General features: G+C 40.1%; 2 protein-coding genes across 5 annotated transcripts in view; one reads left to right on the top strand and one right to left on the bottom strand.

Moving 5' to 3' along the window:
• The window catches only part of SNAPC3 (small nuclear RNA activating complex polypeptide 3), a 70,600-nt gene that overhangs the window by 29,019 nt on the left and 21,125 nt on the right, over window positions 1-20,456 (top strand). Inside the window, exons 5-9 of one of the 4 annotated variants that reach the window (XM_053205082.1) lie at window positions 1,683-1,832; window positions 7,906-7,988; window positions 10,247-10,411; window positions 13,321-13,428; window positions 14,655-17,394. In XM_053205082.1, coding sequence (XP_053061057.1) covers window positions 1,683-1,832; window positions 7,906-7,988; window positions 10,247-10,411; window positions 13,321-13,428; window positions 14,655-14,802 — 654 coding nt within the window. In that variant the 3' untranslated portion in view covers window positions 14,803-17,394. Of the gene's footprint in view, window positions 1-1,682; window positions 1,833-7,905; window positions 7,989-10,246; window positions 10,412-13,320; window positions 13,429-14,654; window positions 19,998-20,456 lie in introns of those variants that run through there. The other 3 variants (XM_053205083.1, XM_053205084.1, XM_053205085.1) reach the window with 3 other exon arrangements.
• The window catches only part of PSIP1 (PC4 and SRSF1 interacting protein 1), a 40,075-nt gene continuing 37,984 nt past the window's right edge, over window positions 18,366-20,456 (bottom strand). Inside the window, exon 16 of the mRNA XM_027047160.2 lies at window positions 18,366-19,978. Coding sequence (XP_026902961.1) covers window positions 19,918-19,978 — 61 coding nt within the window. The 3' untranslated portion in view covers window positions 18,366-19,917. The remainder of the gene's footprint in view (window positions 19,979-20,456) is intronic.

The raw sequence follows: 20,456 nt of genomic DNA, 5'->3' as shown, positions 1-20,456 counted from the left end.
CCTGATGGAATTGAAACCGTCTCCTTTCTCCTCTCTCCCTTTCTTGTTAAGTCAGTTGTGGGTGTTGCCACTCTTTCTTTCTCTCCAGCTACATTCTGGGAGAGTGTATTTCCTGGACTCTTCCCCCTTTCTCTGTTCTCCACAAATATAGCTCCCTGCCCTCTGTGGCTTCTGTCTGCCCCACTTCACATCTCTATGCCGTGTACCTGCCGAGTTCTGTGGCTCAAGTTATGCAGGTTGTTGTGTTAATCCTCAGATCAGTTTTCTAGGTGTGCAAAATGGTTTGATGCTGATCTAGCTGCATTTGAGGGATGAGAGAAGCAGAGAACTTCCATGCCGCTCTGCCACCTTGACCTCTCCCCTCAGAGTGTGTGTATTCTGGATTCCCAAAATAGATGAGTCATACACTTTGATAAGGTTTGCTTGCAATATTACTCTACATGAGTTGTACTTTTGAATGTACTTTTGACTTACTAATGAAGCATCTGGGATATAGTTAGTACTAATTACCTTGTTTGATTAGGTTCTGAAGTTACCAATCAAACCAAACCAATAAGCCTGAACCTCTGGGGTCTGTAACATGAGAGTATAAAGATTGCTTGACTTCAGTGAGGTAACTTCCAGGATATTTTAAAACACAGTGCTGCTAGATGAAGTTATATGCCAGAGGTTCTTCTTGCTAATGTCATTTTAATAGCCTTTTGATTATAACTTTACCTTAAACTAAAAAAGTTCATTGCCAAGTGTCTTAGTCCCTTTTGGCTCCTTTAACAAAATATCACTTACTGAGTGGCTTATAAAGAGCAACTTATCTATCACAGTTCTGGGGCCAGCATGGTCAGGTGAGAGCCCTCATCCAGGTCTCAGACTTCTCATGTGGCGGAAGGGGCTCGGGAGCTCTGTGGGATCTTTTATAAGAGCACTAATTCCATTCATGAGGGCTTAACCTTCATGACCTGATCACTCCCCAAAGACCTAGCCTCCTAACACTATCACTTGGGCGTTAGGATTCCAGCGCCTGAATTGGGGGCGGACACAAACATTCAGACCTTTCACCAGGTGTCTCAATCATGCCCTTGTGATTTTAACTTACGGACGTGACTGAGTGACCACACTGGAGGCCAATGCCATTGAAAGGAGACTTTTATTACTTACATTTCTTGAGAGGAGCGAGTATGCCAAGATGCAGGGCCACAGGGGGAAGCACCAGTGAATTCAGGAGGCAGAAGGAGTGGGGAGAAGCCAGAGGTGACAGCCTTTATTAAGGTTTCCATGGGAAAGGCTGGGCAGGGCAGGGCAAACAGTTTGGGATTGGCTAGTTTGGATAATTCTGGTGGGCTCTGGGGTGCAGGGGCTATCCCTAGTGGTCCGCTCCCTGACCTTACATTGATTTAGGATGGGAAATACTGGCTTGGTGTGTGAGGGTTAAACCAAGGAGGTGGTTTCAGAGAACAGGGTGTGAATCACAGGGGAGAGGTAAACAATTGTGGCCATTAGTTGGGACCTGTGATTAATGGGTTCCAAATAGGCCAGTACAGAAACCGAGAGAACACAGAACACTAAGTTATGAGGATAACTTTAAGAAAACCAGTAACTTCATTGAGATCTGGTCAGGACAGGATTTATTGTTTAATTGCTTTGTCTCTAAGTGGACACTTACTTATCTACCATTTGACTTTCAGCACAAAGAACACAAACCATACCAGACGATGCTGGTATTGGGCAGTCAAAAGCTCACGGAACTGAGGGATTCAATTTGTTGTGTCAGTGACCTCCAGATTGGTGGTGAATTCAGCAACACTCCTGATCAAGCTCCTGAGCACATAAGCAAAGTAAGATGGTTTTTGTTGTTGTTTTTGTTGTTTTAACCCTCATAAAATAAGAAGAAATCATGATGATGATCATCATCATCTAAGTAAGTAGTGATATTACAAGGCTGCTAGTAAATCTTCCAGTAAATGCTTTCTTCTTCTCTGCCACTCCATCAAGCCTATCTCTTCCCTTCTTTGTCTTCAATGAGACTATGCTCAATTTTGATTTCCTTATCTCCCCTTCAGCTCCCCTTTAACCCTTCAGTATACACCCTTCCTTTTAAGGCCGTAGGGACCACCTGTTGTCTAACCTCTTCTCCATGTTCATACAACTTTTCCTCACTGTGCCGGTTGAATTCACTGTTCACTGTTTCCTCTTTCAAACTCTGAATTTCAGTCTGTCATAACTGCCCCCACCACCTGAGAGCCCCATCACCCATAGAAGGTTCTGTCAGTCCAAGCACCGGCACCAAGCAGGGATATAGATACCAACTGATGTTGGTCTGTATCGGTGTTTCCCACGGAGGTGCTCTCAAAAGGACAGAGAAACTCTACATAACCCATTGGGTAAGGATGGAAAGGGTCAAAGTGGTAGACCAGCCACCCACAAAGTTTCAGAAGGGATTGTTTGGCCAGTAAAGTAGTAGGTCCTTGTGAATTCCATTGGTGGGCAGACTTGAACTCCTTCTGTTACTTGGTACAGCTCTGGTAGAAGCCCTCAGGTTTACTGGCCCCCTTGAAAGGGGCAGCATCTCCTGTAGGTCAGAAAAAGATATTTGGGTCAACTAGAACGGACATGGAGTTTGGACACGAACCATCATAATCACTATTTTTGCTGGTTCCTGTGCCACCAGCCAGATAAATGTTGTTATAACCCAGGTTTCATCTTGGTTCTTCTAAATTCTCCTGGTCTTTCCCCAGTGTTCATGGTTTTAAGTGGACTCTAACCTTTGTTAGTGTCTCTGTCTTCTAGCCATGTTCTCTCCTGATTTCCACATCATTTCTTTTATTTTTATTTTTATTTTCTTTTATTTTATCATTTCACTTCATTTGATTTCATCTCAGACCATTATTTTAATTGCCTCCTGGACATTTCCACTTAGCCTCACTGCTGCCTGGCATTGTATTGCATTTCTGTAGCGACTCACTCTACCGCCTTCTAGGAGCATTGTTTCTTTCATTCTGAAACTGCTGGCATCTTTTCCTCATGACTTACCGTCAGCTGAAACCCTTGCTGTTTGTTTCACTGAGAAAATAAAGTTACCAGAAAGGCATTTTCCATCACCCCTCACCTGCATTTACCCCTCTACCCGTCTGCCCGTGAGCCCTGCCTTCCCACCTGTGACGGTGGCTGGAGTAAGCCTGCCGCTCCCTGCCTTGGGATTCCATGTCCTCCAGCTGCTTGCCGTCACGCCATGGTTGTGCCATCCTGGCATCTCCCCCATCGTTACAGGTGTGCCATCGGATCTCCCGTCCAAACCCTCTTCTTGACCGTGCAGCTCCCTCTAGCCACCACCTCATCGTTCTACTTCCTTCTCAGCACACTGACTCATAGCAGGTAGTAATAATGAGTTAGTAATCGTACCTGAATTCATTGTTTTCTCTTTTTCTGCCACCACTTTGGCTTGCACTCACTTTTGTTCCCTACCAGTCCTCAAAAATCACTTTTACTGATGTCACCGGAGACTTCGTTCTCACCTTTTTTGACAGCTCATCGACATAAGACACAACCGAATAGTCCTTCTTCCTTGCCACATTTTCTTTACTTAGATTTCAGGATATCATGTGCATTTGATTTTCCTTCTTTCTTTCTTTTTTAATATTTATTTGTTTATGAGAGAGAGCACGCAGGCATGGGAGGGGCAAAGAGCGGGGGACAGAGGATCCGAAGCAGGCTCTCCGCTGACAGGGGACAGCCAGCTGCAGGGCTTGAACTTCTGAATGGGGAAATCATGACCGGAGCTGAAGTCGGACATTCAACCGACCGATCCACCCAGGTGCCCCCAAACTCACTTACTACATAAAATTTTTCCTGACCGTCCCTCTCTTGGCCACTCCGGCACCATTTCTTTTGGCCGTATGGTGCCTAGAATTATAGGCTGACGCTGTTTGATTTCTCTCTGCCCCACAAGGCTGCTGTGTCCCAGTCTTTTCAGTGATTGGCAAGGAGACCAGCATCGTGACTCACACGCAGATCTCACTTAAATTTAGTCACGTTGAAAATGGGTTTAAGATCATTGGTTTCTTCACATTTGACATCTTGGTGCTCTTGGAAGTAAACATTAAAGAGAAACAGGTTGAAGTTCCAGGCTGTGTGCAGAGCAGAAGTCTCTTGTAGGGTTTTCTCAACCCTACCAAAAAAGCCCCAAAAAACAGAACCAAAAAAACCCAAAAACAGGTGGAACTGTAGTTTGTAAGTTTAATAAGCAAAATCTGAATTCATTCTCCTTGCAACCGTGTCGTCAGTGCTCAAAGGAGCTCAAGTCCAATATGCGAATTCGTTTTAGCTCCAGGAACCCCAGAGAGTGTTTTTAACCAGCCTTGGCTCGTTTGTCGTGTTTGTCCATCAGGGCTGATGTCTTCCCAGCTCTTTCCAAGTGGGGAGGCCCGCTGACCCATAGTCCTCTTTTAAATATTTTCCAGCTATGCTTTGGAAAGTGACCTCAAAAATAAGTGAAATTTTGCAGATACTAACATTTGGCCCGTGGAAAGATTTTTAGGTCACCAGTTGGCATTTATGTTTTATGGTTTGGGATTTTTTAAAGTTTTGCTTTGGAATTTTTTTTTCTGTTTATGTGAGTCCTCTTTCTTCTTTCTTTTTTCTTTTTTTTTTTTTTTTTTTTTGATGTTTATTATTTTTGAGAGAGAGACAGCAAGCAGGGAAGAGTCAGAGAGAGAGGGAGACACAGAATCAAAAGCAGGCTCCAGGCTCCGAACTGTTAGTGCAGAGCCCGATGTGGGGCTCAAGCTCACAGACCACAAGATCACGACCTGAGCTATAGTCGGCTGCCCAACCGACTGAGCCACCCAGGCGCCCCGAGTCCTCTTTTTTCTTGAGTAGTCTGGTGGCTTGGAAAATTCTGAACATGCTCACAGGAAATGTTACGATGAGTCCTAATGTACCCATTACCCACCCTCACCAGTTCTCAGCATTTTGTCAGATTATTTTCTCTGTTCACCTCATGCCTTTGTCCCACCTGACAACATTGAAAATTGGTCCTTCAGTTATAATCCTCTTTTTGACAGCTATTTGGCATGTATTCCACTGGTGATTGTAGAAGAAAAAATCAGTGAGTGGCAGTTCTTGTAGTTGAGGAAAGGAGAATCTTTATTCCAACCAATAAGCAAGAATTTTGAACATTATCTTAGGTGGCTTAGTATGTGAGAAGTCTGGGAGAATTGGGCCAGGATATTTAAATCTCTTTTAAAAGCATATGTCTAAAACGTAGTATGTTTTGCTATAACATTTGTTTCTGGACTATAGTAGTTAAATAATGGAGTGCATTTTAAAAATGTATGTATAAGATTAGTGCCAGTATTTTCTACTCAAGTGTTTGTTTGTTTGTTTGTTTTTTAAGTGTTTATTTTTGAGAGAGAGACTGAGCACAAGCAGGGGAGGGGCAGAGAGAGAGACACACACAGAATCCGAAGCAGGCTCCATGCTCTGAGCTGTCAGCACAGAGCCTGATGCGATTCGGGACTCGAATTCACAAACCACAAGATCATGACCTGAGCTGATGTCAGATGCTTCACCGACTGAGTCACCCAGGCGCCCCAAGTGTCTTTTTTTTTTTTTCTTTAATGGTCCTTCACATTTTAATCTCTGGTCTATTGATTTTTTTTTTTTTTTTTTTTTTTACATTGCTCAGATTAGTTCTTTTCTTTCTTTTTGTTGGTAATCTCTTAAAGGTCTTGCGTAGAGGAAGTTTAAGAAAATACTTTGCACACCTGTTTCTCTGTTATGTATTGTAAATAAAGCTCTGTTCTAGGACACAGAGTAACAAATCTAAGTCGCAACAATTTCCTTACCCATAGTTCTTCCGCACCTTCCTCCCATTACCATTTCTCTGACAGCAGATCCTAGGATTATTTCTGAAATTCTAATATAGCTGATTTGAATGTTAGCAAGAGAACAAGTGACTAATGGATGCCTAGAAGGATATATAAATGACTTTGTTCCAATGATACTAGTTGTCGACAGTGACATTGTTTCTAAAATGGAAACCGTAACAGTAGACTCTTAGGCTACATTAGAAGATAACAGAAGTAACTTCTTACACTAGCTTTTCCTTGTTGGTTGGTGATCCTCCCTCCCCAAAGTTGGTCAGCTAAATTAACTGGCAAAATAGGGAGACTGTTTAGTGAGGGTCTCTGGTTACCACTGAAAATGAAAATTACCTGGTAATGAGATTGCTAACATCTATTCTATTTGTATGCTGGGACAAGGAAAGGTTATTAATGGATGAATTAATTTAGAATTCAGATGGAAAACATTTTTGGTCTTGTAGAGTTGCCCTTCTGAAAGATCATAATGGTGCCAACCACAAGCCTTGAGTTGCCTAAATTGCCTAAAATGAAGTTCTGTAGAGGCGTTTTGTAATGAAAAAAAGTAAACTTCTGTGTTTGTTCCCCAAATAAGGCAGTATTCTTTCAGACCCTTTATTTGGGACCCTAGCTTACCTCTTTGAGTGTTCAGAAGTATATTTAGTGGCAGTTTATATGTTAACAGCAGCTACATATGGCACTCTAGTCCATATTATCCTTTTGTCTCTACAAGCACCTGGGAAGGAGGTACTGGTTTTACTCACATGTCACATGAGGAAACAGAGGGTCAGGGACACTTAGTGAGGGTCCAAGGAGAAACAGCACGGCCAGTCTTGTAAGGGTATCTGATGCTGTTACCAGATAATTTATAAATAGGGGAGTGAAGAAAGAAAAATAGAAGCTTCAGGGGCGCCTGGGTGGCTCAGTCGGTTAAGGGTCTGACTTTAACTCAGGTCATGATCTCCCGGTTCGTGGGTTCAAGCCCCACGTCCTGCTCTCTGCCGTCAGCACACAGCCCACTCCAGATCCTCCGTCTCCCTCTGTCTCTGCCCCTGCCCCGCTTGTGCTCGCTCTCAAAAATAAACAAACATCAAGAAAAAGAAAAGAAAAATAGAAGCTTCCAAGGAGGAGATAAATTTAAATTTGGCTTTCTTTAGAGTAAGATTTAATACCCGAAACTTACATGTTTTTATAGTTCATAAACTGTTCTGGAGTCCTGGAAGATAGCATGGCAGATGTGGTCATTATAGGTGAGGAAACTTCGGTCTGAAGAGTATGTATAAACTAAGAAAAAGAACCCCCCTCCCCCAGGGGTCTGATGTATTCTAAGGACATTGTGAAGAGTGAGTCTAACATATAGAATCTCCTGGGGAGCTCGGGAAAACAGTGGTGCCCGGGTGAGTCTCATTTAACAGCTCTGAGGGGAGACTTGGGCTCTGGTGTTTCTGTGACTCTGTTACGCAGCAAGAGACACCCGTCTGGAAAGTTGCTGGACGGAAGGTTAAGAAACCTCAGGGTTCAGACCAGCTGTGTGACTACAGCGGTACTTTGGGGCAAGATTGCTTGAGTAAGAATAGATACTCAAATTCTGCCTAAGAATTACTGAAAATTTGAAGGGAGAATTTTTATAAAAGAATGCTGAAAATATTAAAAAATAACAGAAAGACATAACTCTCTGATTGATCACTGTTATCATAGCTGGGGAAATACCAAAAACGTGACTTCCAGTTTTTAATAATTCTAGAATCCGAAATAAATCCCTGCTGTGTATGCATATAATAAGATAATATTAAAGTTTATTTCTAACTGGGTTCCTTTCATAAATCTCATGATATCTTTACACTTTTATCCCTGGTAAGTAGCATAATACTTGTCACATAGGAGATTCTCATTAAATATTAAACTAATGAGCTAAGCATATTTTGTGCAGTTGCCTAAAGTTACTGTAAAGCACATTAATAGGTGTGATTTTATGACATACGTTTTGAATTGTAGCGATTCGTAATTTTTAATAGTGGACTTTCTTTTAATACCATCTCGTTTCTTATAGGACCTGTACAAATCAGCCTTCTTTTATTTTGAAGGAACATTTTATAATGATAAGAGATACCCTGAGTGCAGAGATTTGAGCAGGTACAGTCTTCAAAAAGCTTCTGTCTTTCCTGTTTCTAGTTCTCAAAATGGTGAGAGCTCCACAAACTGGTCTGTTAGGGACCTTTGCCAAGGAATTGTTTTGTTAGACTGTTTTGTTTGTTTTGGGGTCAAAAATATCTCCGTTTCTTTTGTTTGTTTGTTTGTTTTTGAGGGAGAGAATTAGCGTGCACACAAGCAGGAGAAGGGCAGAGAAAAAGAGAGTCTTTTTTTTTTTTAACTTAAAAAAAGAACTTTTATGTATTTTGGGAGAGAGAGCATGAGCATGGTCGAGGTGGAGAATGAGGGAGAGAATCCCAAGCAAGCTTCGTGCAGTCAGCACTGAGCCCCACGCGGGGCCCGAACTCACAAACCATGAGATTATGACCTGAGCCAAAATCAAGAGTTGGACACTCAACTGACTGAGCCACCCAGGTGCCCCATGATTTGCTATAATTTCTAAGACAGTAGATAACACAAAGATTTTGAAGTGATCTATGCATACCTTTGGTCAGAAAAGTTTCTTTCTGAAGAAAAATTTTAACTTACCAGTACCTAGGGCAAGCACGTGAAATAACTGAATACATTTTAAAAACAGAGAGTGGCCCCTGGGTGGTTCATTTGGTTGAGTGTCCAACTCTTGATTTCAGCTTGACTCAGGATCCCAGGGTCTTGGGATCAAGCCCCACACCTGGCTCCTACTGGGCCTGGAGGCTGCTTAAGAATTGGCGCCTGGGTGGCTCAGTTAAGCGTCCAACTCTTGATTTTGGCTCAAGTCATGATTTTACAGTTTGTGAGTTTGGGCCCCACATCGGGCTCAGTGCGGACAATGAGGAGCCTGCTTGGGCTTCTGTCTCTCTCTCTCTCTGCCCCTCCCCTGCTTGTGCTCTCCTCTGTCTCCCTCACGTTGAATAAACTTTAAAAAAAAAAAAAAAAGCCAATTTACAGCAAATCTTGTATTAAGCCATAGATAAATCTAAAAAAAAAAATGTAAATCCCACTTAAAGAATTTATTAGTCTCTTTCATATTTAGATGATAGCAGTAAATTAATCGTTCACTATTTTTTCTGTTTGTCCAGCGTATACTGTTGTTTGCCCGATGGGAGTATGTAAATCCATGGTTAAGTACATAACATGAAAAATCTGTAGCTAATGACCATGTTAATTAGGCCATACTTCTGTTGTCAGTGTCCCAGTGACTAGAGTACATATGTGTATTTTTTCTTGAGTGTTTATCTGCATTCTTTCATTAGAGCAACTTGTGTGTGTATTCTAATGTGGTGGTTCTCAGACTTGTTCTCGGCATTCCTCACTACTCTAAATACTTGTGGACTCCAAAGAGCTTTTGATTATGTGGGCTATAGCTATCCATGTTTACCGTATTCGAGGTTGCAACTAAGAAATAATTTAAATATCCGCTAATTTAAACGATTCCATTAAATGTTAACAATAATTTGGGGGGGGGAAATAACTTTTCCACAACAAAATGAGAGGAGTGGCATTCTCCATTTCCCATTCAGTAGCTTCTGGACTATCGGTCCTTTATGAGTGAATAGGAATTGAAAAGGGCAAATGACATTTTTTCATAAAGATAATTTTGACCTCAGCACACTTTGAGAACTGTTGCTCTAATGGATACAGAAGGAGTCAGAGTTCTTTTTTTATTTTTATTAAAAAAATTCTAACATTTATTTTAGAGCGCACGAGCCGAGAAGGGGCAGAGAGAAAGGGAGACAGAGTCCGAAGCAGGCTCCAGGCTCTGAGCTATCAGCACAGAGCCTGATGTGGGGCTTGAACCCCCGAACTGTAAGATCATGACCTGAGTTAAAGTCCGGCGCTTAACCGACTGAGCCACCCAGGCGCCCCTGTTTTTATTTTTTAAATTTTTAAAAAATATTTTTGAAAGAGAGACAGAGACAGCGCAATCGGAGGAGGGGCGGAGAGAGAGGGAGACACAGAATCCCAGGTAGGCTCCAGGCTCTGCGCTAAGCGCCCGATGTGGGGCTCGAACCCACAAGCCGTGAGATCATGACCTGAACCCAAGCCGGACACTTAACTGAGTGAGCCACCCAGGCGCCCCAAGAATCCAGAGTTCTTAATTTCAACATGTATCAACCACTAAGATTTTTGCCTCAAGACGGCAACTGTCGTTGAGTGAGTGAGCCAGGCTTTAAAAAATAGTTGCGGGTCATAGAGCATTTTCTGTCATTTCTAGGTTTTTGAGGAGTAATGAAATACCGTTGCCTTTTTGCCCCCTTCAGAACTATCATTGAGTGGTCAGAGTCCCATGATAGAGGCTATGGAAAATTTCAGACCGCTAAAATGGAAGATTTTACCTTCAATGACTTGTATATTAAACTGGGTTTTCCTTACTTATATTGTCACCAGGGAGACTGTGAGCATGTTGTCGTCATCACTGACATAAGGTAAGTGGCAGCATTTGGCAGCATTTTCTGTTTTTGTTTTTAACACGAGGAATAAAATTAGTCACCGCAGCCTGGCTTGGGAGCAGCAAAACTGTCCACTTTCCATAGAATGACCATCCATTTGCACACTTTCTTTTGGGAAGATCTGTGGTAAATACTTTACTGGTTATCGGAGGGTTGAAAATCTGTAAAGAAGTGTCTCCTTTGGAGGATTAGACAGGCAGTCTCCACCCACTTTGTACGTAGCCCCTTAGCTTATTGCCAGATTTGCAACTACGTCTAAGTTGCTTGTCTCTTTGCCACAATTTTAAGATTTAAAAGCAACTGGGGGAAGGGAAGAGTAATTCTCATCTTTGACAAATGTGAAGTCTTAATGCTTTCATAAGTATAAAGGGGGAAGGACCAAAGTGGTTTAAAATCAGATTCCTTTTATTTTAAAATGAGCTAACTTTTGTGTAGCTGGCATCTCTCATGAATAAGGCCAGTCATCTCCTTATTTCGGAATCTCAGTGTATGAAGGATCAACATATAGGAATAAGCCCTGCTCTCTCCCTGCTTTGGTTCCAAGGGACTGTTTTTATGTTTTATGCGAAGCACTGATCTACCCGTGCTTTTTATTATACCAGTGGTAGGAACCGATGCCCGGACAAATCCCTGTGTCCACTTCTCTTGGGTCTTAGGGACCGGTCTCTCCGAACATCTGACCTCCCATGCACTCATTCTCAGGAAGCTCCCAGAGGAAGTACTTGACACAAAGAGTAAACCTTGGAATAGGGGGAGACATGAGGAGGACTCTCGGAGCCAGGAAAGGGAAATCCCAGCACGATGGCCGCGTAGCCGAGCGCCCGAGCAGCTTAGTCCCAAGACTGGGGCGCGGCCGAGAGCTCGGGAAGCACTTCTAGAAGTGCCAGACCTCCCGCTGACGCACAGCACACGTGGAGAGCACATCTGTCCTTCTGTCAGGAAATACAGAACTGAATTAGCGACAGGTGCATCGAAACCTCATTAAGCAAATGCAAACACGAGGGGATTAGCAGCTAGAAAGCCACGTGTTACACGATAAAAGGCGCCTACGGTCAGTTGTGTGGTTTAGGTGTAAGTATTAGTTTGGCAGCATGTGAACATGCAATATTTTACCAGAATTAGTCTGGTTCCTTAGAGGAATGTCGAGGACCTAAATTTAAAAGAAACCGTTAAGAATGCAAAAACAGTTGCCCTGAGGGAAAAAGAATTGCTCAAGCCAGAGCCAGGAGAGCTCATAACCCTCAGCTTTATAGGCCTTGAAATTATGTACGTTTCTTTGATAATGTGTTAAATTTTACAGAAGCTGTCACTCAAATGAAGGGGAATGTGCCTGAGAATTAGCATAAGATGGGAGACAATCCAGTTTTTTATGATTTTAGTTTCATGGGTGTTTTTAAGTTTATTTATTTTGAGAGAGAGCACAGGCAGGGAAGGGCAGAGAGGGAGAGAGAACTCCAAGCAGGCCCCACACTGTCAGCGCGGAGCCGATGCGGGGCTCGAACTCATTGACTGCAAGATCGTGACTTGAGCCGAAATCGGGAATCAGACGCTTAGCCGACTGAGCCGCCCAGGCCCATTTTACATTTCTTACTGAACAGCGAGCGTTATCAGTCCTTACACTCGAGGCAACTTGGGGAAACAGTTGACACTTACTAAGCATTTACAGCATGGGACTTTTCTAAGGAGTTAAAAGTAAATATTTTTAAGATTTAAAGTTTTTTAACTGTCTTTTAAAAGATTTTATTTTTTATTTTAGAGAGAGAGAACATGTGCACAAGTAGGTGAGAGGGGCAGAAGGAGAATCTTTTCTCTCTTTAAATTTATTTTGAGAGCGAGTGAGCACAAGCAGGGGAGAAAGATAGAAGCAGAGGGAGAGAGAATCCCAAGCAGGCTCCGTGCCCAACGTGGGGCCCGATGCGGGGCTCAGTCTCAATAACTGCGAGGTCAGGAACTGAGCTGATAACCAAATTTGGATGCGCGACAGACTAAGTCCCCCAGGTCCCCCAAGGTTGTATTTTTAAGTAATCCCTACACCCAACGTGGGGCCTGAACCCACACACCCGAGGCCAAGCGTCATTTGCTCTGCCGACAGAGCAGCCAGGTGCCCCTTTTAAGGAACTTCTAAGTGTAGTTTTAGGCTACAAATCATTTTTACCTTCTAGGTGGATTAAAGTCTAAGACTTGGTAAACGGTTACAAGTGTATTAACCATTTGCTGATGGTAAAGTTGATATATTGCTACCCTTTCTTACTAAAAGAAAATCATTACCTTTTAGAATTGTCAGGGACATTCAGAATACTCTTGTGCAGTCCCTTCATTTTTGGGGTGGAGAATCTGAGGTCCAGCATGGTTCAGGGACTTATTCAAACCCAGTCATCCGATCAATGGCGTAGTTGAGAGTGCCTTCCGTTTTCAGTTTACTTAATTCTGACACCTAAAACTGAAGTCCTGTCAGCTCACATTATACCAGGAGTCAGATTTAGATTTTAATAAAGAGGACAGTAAACAGAGCCATGTACCACAGAACCAAGTGGGTAAAACAGTTGCCCAAACTATGTTTCATAAAAAGGTATTGAGTAAAGCCGGGGCTCTCTGATGGAATACCTTTAAGATATGCTCCCTCTTAGTTCAAGCATATCCCCATAAAGAGCTTTGGGAAGTTTCACAGGAAAGAAAACATTGTTTAATCCAAAATGATCCTTCGGAGAATGTTTTTGTGGAACGGTTTGGTCAGACCTAGTGAAACGAGTTTATACCTAAATCTTTTGAAAAAAAAATGAAAAATATACCTACTATGTTAATGTTGAGGTACAGATACATTTAATTCTTTACAGATCACACCAATTTGCATTTTAATATCTTCATTTACTCCTCATGTACACAAGGCTTGTGCATCGTGATGACTGCTTGGATAGGACCCTTTATCCCCTTCTTATCAAGAAGCATTGGTTGTGGACCAGAAAATGTTTTGTTTGTAAAATGTACACAGCCAGGTAAGTTCGTAATTATTTGAGAATTCCTGGTTTTCAGTAGTCAAGTACTTTCCGTTTCTAGTATTTCAATTTTTCCTATTTTGAATTTGAATCTAGGGACTTCTCCTTTGGAGGTATAAATAGAAATGGTTTTATCTGGTAGGTTAAGTGCTGCAAAGTAGGTTACAACATTTTTAAACAGTAAGGAAACAAATAATATGTAATGAAAGTCCAGGGGTGGGTCAGACTTTGGATGAATCAATTCTGTGTCATCAGGGAGCCACGCTGTGTCTTGTGTCTGCAATTTACAAAAGAAGCTTCATCCACAGCTTCTCCTCCATGAAAAAATAACACAGCGTCTCATGTATATAATGAGGTTAAAATACGGTTTCGTAAAATTTTTACTCTGTGGTACTTCACATTTAGTTTGCTTTTTAACTGTGGATCATAGTTGGAAAGAAGCATTCAGAAGAAAAGAGAGTAACTGCGTATCGTAGATTTCTTTTGGGCTCCATGCCCCCACCGAAATATGCTTTTCTAAATGATCAATAAGAAAACATGAGATAAATCAGTTACCAAACTGGCAATCAGGGAATGTTAAAAACACACCAGGAGATGCAGAATTCAGATAGACTGAAAAAGTCTTTTCATCTCACTGTGACCAGTAACATTTCAGGCCAAAAAACAAAGTATCAGTTGAATATTACCCATATTCCCATTTGTATACACACTGTAACATTTTAACCTGAATTCTAGGTAAAACAGCTGGAGTTTGCAAATTAACCAGTACTAATTTACTGGTTTACACAAAAGTTTATCAGGTCTGTAGCATCTAATATATTGTGGGTTTTTCAAAATGGTGTAAATTTTAAGTTACTTGGAGGATAAGTGAGTCGTGGCTAAAGTGTATGACACATTCACATACGAATTTGTAGTTTTCTCTACTTACCTTTAAGAAGTCTTTCAGAGAAACAGCATTCTACAGGGTTTCTGTTAAGTTGCCCTTTTGCCTTGCAGAGTATTGGTAATAATATACATCTGTATTTATCTATCTATATACACACACATATACACATACGTACATACACAAAATAAAGGATTATAAAGTATTGTTAAGATAGAATGATAAGGCAATAGTGGGAATGTTATATTTACACATTACCACGAGTTATAACTTACAGCATGTTAAAGAAAGTCCATTGTAATGATGTACATCTTTTTTTTTTTTTTTTTTTTTTTAATTACAGATGGGTGACGAACAATGACAGTTTTGCACCAGAGGACCCATGTTTCTTTTGTGATGTTTGCTTTCGGATGCTCCACTATGATTCAGAAGGCAACAAACTGGGAGAATTCCTTGCTTATCCTTATGTTGATCCTGGAACCTTTAATTAATAACAAAAGTACACCCTTGTGAAGTAACTACCCTGTGGATGGTTACTTTATTTCCAAAACATGTCACTGAGGAACAGGATCCACCCGACACAATCAGCCAGTTACCCACCCCCCTGCACAAGTTCAGATCACAGGTTTTCTTACAAAGTAACTTGTGTTTAGAAATACATTAGTTTAGTATTTATTCCAAAATATGGTTATTATTTAGTGCCTCTGCCCATTAAGTGTGTTTATCTAAGTTGTAGGAGTACTTTATATATTTTGAATACAAATCCTTTGTCAGATTCAAGTGTTCTGATTTTTGCCCAGTCTGTGGCTTGTCTATTCATTCTGTGTCCAGAGTGGTTTTTGCTAATCTGTAATTAGAAAAATTCAGTTAATGATACATCAAGTGGTGGGAGTATTTTGAAAATGCTTTGAAGAGTGCGAGAGCTACACCTTGTACCGTGAGGCTTCCAAGGTAAACATCATTCAATTATCTGTAATAAAAATGAGGAACAAGAATAAAAGTAGATTTAACAAATAACAGCATTAAGAATAGCTATTGTGTAATGTGTTCTCACAGTGGTTTCGTTTATAGTGTTTTGTTAGAAACTAGTAGGCACACTAAACATTTTAATGAGACTCACTGCATGAATAATGAATGTAAAAGGATCCTGAGTATATACTCCTACCTTCACAAAAGCAACCTTTAAATTGAAGATTGATTTCTTGGGCAAGAATTTTTTCAGTTTAATGTTATTAAAAGAAAGTAGCAGATTTTGAGGCACCTGGCTGGCTCAGCCGGTACAGCGTGCAACTCCTGATCTCAGGTTAGAAGTTCAAGCCCCACGTTGGGTATAGAGGTTACTTAAAAATAAAATCTTAAGAATAGCGGATTTTATGTACTATGACCACTGGGACATGGGTGGGACATGGGAAGTCAAGATCCTGTGGATTGCTAGGATCACTCATTCTTGGGCAAGAATACCCAATATTCTATCAGAATCAGTTGGACCAGAGGTTTTCTGGTCCAGCTCTTTCATTTTTCTGGCCCCCTCACTCGGATAATCCTACTTATTCTCTTTCATTCTGGTCCAGAGGACACCTTTGATGAATTCCAAGATCTAGGTCATTAGAGAAAATTGTAGTTATCTAGTTGTCTATATTGAAATGTTTTCTGGAAACTTTTGGTGGAAAGTTTAAGACTTCTAAGAATGCTGTAAAATTGTTCCTTTTAAACGTGTCATAAATTCTGCTCTCTCTCTTCTAGGTTATTTAAAGTCACTTGAGTTCCACATTCCCTGGATGGTTAAGAGCATTTACCATACAAGTCAAAACTGATGAATCCTTTAAGCCTGTATGTTTAAAAGATTGGCAGTGAAATGTTTTGTGGACTTAAGTACCACATACCCAATTAAGTCCATTGCTGGACAGAGGACACGCCCCTGTTTCTGGTATGTGTAGTGACCGTCTCTTTCACTCATTCAGTGAATACACCACCAGAGGATCAGTATAAAGAACTAAGAGATCCCTCCCTCCCTTGCCTGGCTTCAGTTGCTGCCTAAATGTTTACTTTCATGTTTCCAATGATGCTAATTAATAAATTCAACAGATTGAAAATTCTGCTACAAACCTATTGATTTAACCAATTCCTAGAATTTCCAGGGGTAAAAATGAATTTCTGCATCCTTTATTTTTAAACTGCATTCCGTTTAGTTCTTGCATTAGTATGCAAGGGTCTGTTTACTTCTATTCATTTTCCTTTCCTAGTCTCAAAACAGAAAATTCCAAAAAGTGCATTGTCCCAGTGGAAGCATTAATCCATATGTGGTGCCCATCAATTCATTTTAGTGGACGAAGAAGACTGTCAGTTAAAATATTACTGCTAGTAAAATTCTTACTTTATCATTAATATTGTCCTGCTGGCTCTTAAGGTTAAACTTTCCCATCAAAATTACAAAGGCTCTGATATCTTTTTATCATTTCCTTGTGAAATCTAGAGGAAGAAAGGCTAACCTTGTTACTCCCAGAATTTGCCAGTGTATTGTTGGATACACAGGTGTCCCACCAAATTCAAGTCAAAAGAACTTCTAACTTTGAAATAGTCCTAAAAGAGGTATTGAGTGAGGGATTTTATAGCTGTAAAATTCAGTGTTAAACATGACTTAAATTACATATTTTACCTGATGCAAAGCAAATATGAAAATACTGTAATGAACTTTATTTAATCAGTATCCTCTGTAGTTAGAATAAGATTTTGATATAACAGTAGATGAGTGTGTGCAAAAATCAGTATTTAGAAAAGCAAAATTGGTTTATGTCTTTCAACCCCTGGTATCTTGTAAGGATAATTTTACCTTCTCCCAATCCAGTCACAGTATCTTTATCATCTCTAAGGTTAGAGAACTAAATTAAAAACATTTCTACCTACGTAGCGGTTCATTTCTTAAGGTTTGTAATTATGGGTTTGCTATTTCCAATAGATCATCCTTTCTCTGACCAGTGGGACAAAATAAGGTGTTAGTGAAGCCCTCACAGCCTTGTAAAAAGCCTTTGCTCTTATGTAGGATTAGTTGGCAGACCTCATCTTGACCCGACCTCTTCAACCAGGTAAGTGTGTGTGGGTACACTATAATCAGTGTTATCAGCCAAAAGCGGGTAAAATATCTTCCTACTGTTTGAAATTACAGGATAAAACAGCAGATGGCTTAAGACAGTCGTTTATACATTGTTTCTCCAATTCAGATGGTACCTGTGAAATTTCTCCAAAGCAGCTAAGAAAACTTTAGACAATTCGTTCTGTAGGGCCACAACGTACTCTCTTTTTCCAGAAAACTTTAACATTGATTTTTGAGAGAGAGGGAGACATAATCCAAAGCAGGCTCCAAGCTATCAGCACAGAGCCCACATGGAGCTCAAACTCACAAACTGTGAAATGACGACCTGAGCTTAAGTCAGATGCCCAACCGACTGAGCCACCCAGACACCCACTCTTTTAAATGTTATCCAGTGGTTGAAAAAACATGAAGTAGGTGGTTTATACCTACCAAAAGAAAAGATTTTTCCCCACTTTTGTTAGCTATCTCATTTAAATTATCTTGGTGACTTGACTTGTTCAGCACTGGAGTTTTGACCAAATACACAATTTAAATTGAGAAAATGCTCCTGAAAGTTATTGGTATTTATGACTTTTTAGGAGTTCTCACAGTGGTAGTTACCTGTGAATCAGCCTATGACAAACCGAAAATAGAAGGCCAGTTACGTTTAACACTATGTAAGTCAATGGTTTAGAGCAAGGCCAGCCCAAACACGCAGACATAAGTTATCAGAAAGCTATTACATAGATCTCCTGAAGTTGAATATTCTGTGGTTTCTCAGTAAAACTGTTATCAATCTGCTGGGTCACAGAAGAAAAGGGGAGGGTGAACAGAAAATAACATTTTTAGCTTCCTATAGATTTAGTTGTTACCCTATCTCCCCAGGCAACACAACCTGTATACCAAGTTAAGAAATTAACTCCGCTAGAAGCAAATCCAGAATTCCAAAAACATTTTTAAGTAGCAAAGAATTTACTAGTAGAGTTTGATAGAAAAATCCTTTAATCAAAACAAGTTTACAATGTTGACACTTATGGCTTAACTAGAATAAATCTGTTCAAATTTAAGTTGTATTAAGGACCAGATATAGTGTAATATCAATAGTTCCCTCAAAACAGTGGGTCCTGGTTCCATTGTAAGACCTCTCAAAAAGCAAAACTCCAACTGTTGAAATAATTCACTTTTCATCTATAGATGAAAGCAATTACCTGAGAGGTCAAAAACATACAATGCATGTCACATGCAAACACTGGTATTAGTATTAAGCCTTTTCCCCATATTCATAGTTTTGAAACATGAGAAGTGTCTTAGCTACTGAAAACCACCAACTGACCTAATATTCAAAATATCTTAGAAATTCTATCTGCTAAATTACCCTTAAGTTTTGTTAACGTTGGCTTACCCTGACTTAAGTCCATATATATGAATATACAGACCATCGAAATACTCCTTTACTTTGTCTTACTGCCTCAGAGCAACATGTATTTCTAACTCCTCACAATTCTGTCACATGCAGGATCTCTAATAATCCCCTTCTGATATAGCCTTGTTTTCAAATAGGTTAGTTTTCTTATATAGTATTTACTATTTACTGCGTAAGAATCATGGATTTTTTTTCCAATTAAAAAAATACTTAGTGACTTCCTTAAATGAGTGTGACTTTTTAAAAATTCAGAAACTTGAGACAGTTCTCAAAAATAAACTTTTATCATTTACTTTTAGTTTCAGCTACTAGTGCCTGTAAAAGGATCTTAGATGGTAGAACCCTAAAGCCAGATTCATTCCTATATATACCTATTCTGCTTTCTGCAGGGAAGTCACGTGACTTCACTAAATTCCCAGCCATAAAACCTAAATTACCTTCGAAAGTTAACATGAGTTTTGTACCTCGTAGAATTGTCAGTTCAACGTCAGTTGGGTATCTAGTTGTCATACAAAAAGGCATACAGACCACAAATTGTTACAAAGCAGCAGGATAATAATGTAGCACAATGTAGACTGTGAGATTAAAATTAACTTTTGATAAAATAAGTGAGTACTTGTATAGAAGTAACATTTTATCTACCATAAAAATGCATAACTTCTACAAAACCCACAAACAGTGAAAAGACAACTCTGGTAAATCCAATATTTGTAAAAACTATGCACAAAACCCACAGTATTTGGGAAAGAGGAAAGGTTTATACAAGTAGCAGTTTTAAAAATGTAACTTTTTTCTACTATCAATTACACGTTAACATACACACACTAATTGAAATTATGCTACAACCAATGTCTGGAAAAGCAGTTTAACATTTCCTAAATGAGTTTTCCCTCACACTTAGTGAATAATGTAGCTGTTAATACTGCACAAGTACAATTAGCAATAATGTTTAATTACTTTTAAACAAATATAAAGGGATTTTTCTCCCTCCAAACAAGTTTTCAACATCAAAACCTATGCTTATAAAAATTTAAAATTTTCAGCATTCTAAGTATTTCAAATGAAAACCATTACAAACTTCTCAAATGTTCTTTATATTCCAGGTATGTCAACCTAATTATCTAGTGTAGAATCCTTCAGAGATATTTCAGTCTCTCTCTCTTCATTGGATGGCCTAAAGAAAGGAAAGAAAGGTGTGTCAACTGGGATTAGGGGCTCTCTTCCTTCAGGGGGACGGGGGAAAAACACATTAAATCTGTGCATTGTTTTTAAGGCCACCAAAAGATTAAAGAAATAATCTTGACTTCCTTTTGTTCAAAATTTTATTTGACCATGTTGTGTCTTCTTCCTAAAGTAATACTGGGATCAAACACAAAATAACTCAGGGAAGCATCATGGCCCAGGCCCTTTCCAACATTTCCAGCTTTAAAATGAATTCTCTTTGAAAAACATGAAAAGGTTAGATCTGTGATACCAACACATTATAAACCTTAATAAAGAGAAGGGGTGACAGACACAGATGACAAGATTTCCCTGACTTTCAGAATTAGAAGGGATGCCTGATTCCAAGCCCTTCAAATGTGTAGCAGAACAAAGCCAAGACTTGGAGAACCCCAGTTCAGTTAACTAGTTATTTAGAGTGGGTGCAGCAG

This window comes from Acinonyx jubatus, chromosome D4 (genome assembly GCF_027475565.1).
Source record: "Acinonyx jubatus isolate Ajub_Pintada_27869175 chromosome D4, VMU_Ajub_asm_v1.0, whole genome shotgun sequence".
Classification (NCBI taxonomy): domain Eukaryota; kingdom Metazoa; phylum Chordata; class Mammalia; order Carnivora; family Felidae; genus Acinonyx; species Acinonyx jubatus.
The sequence above is the reverse complement of the archived record's forward strand: the minus strand, read 5'-3'. Positions and strand labels throughout refer to the sequence as shown.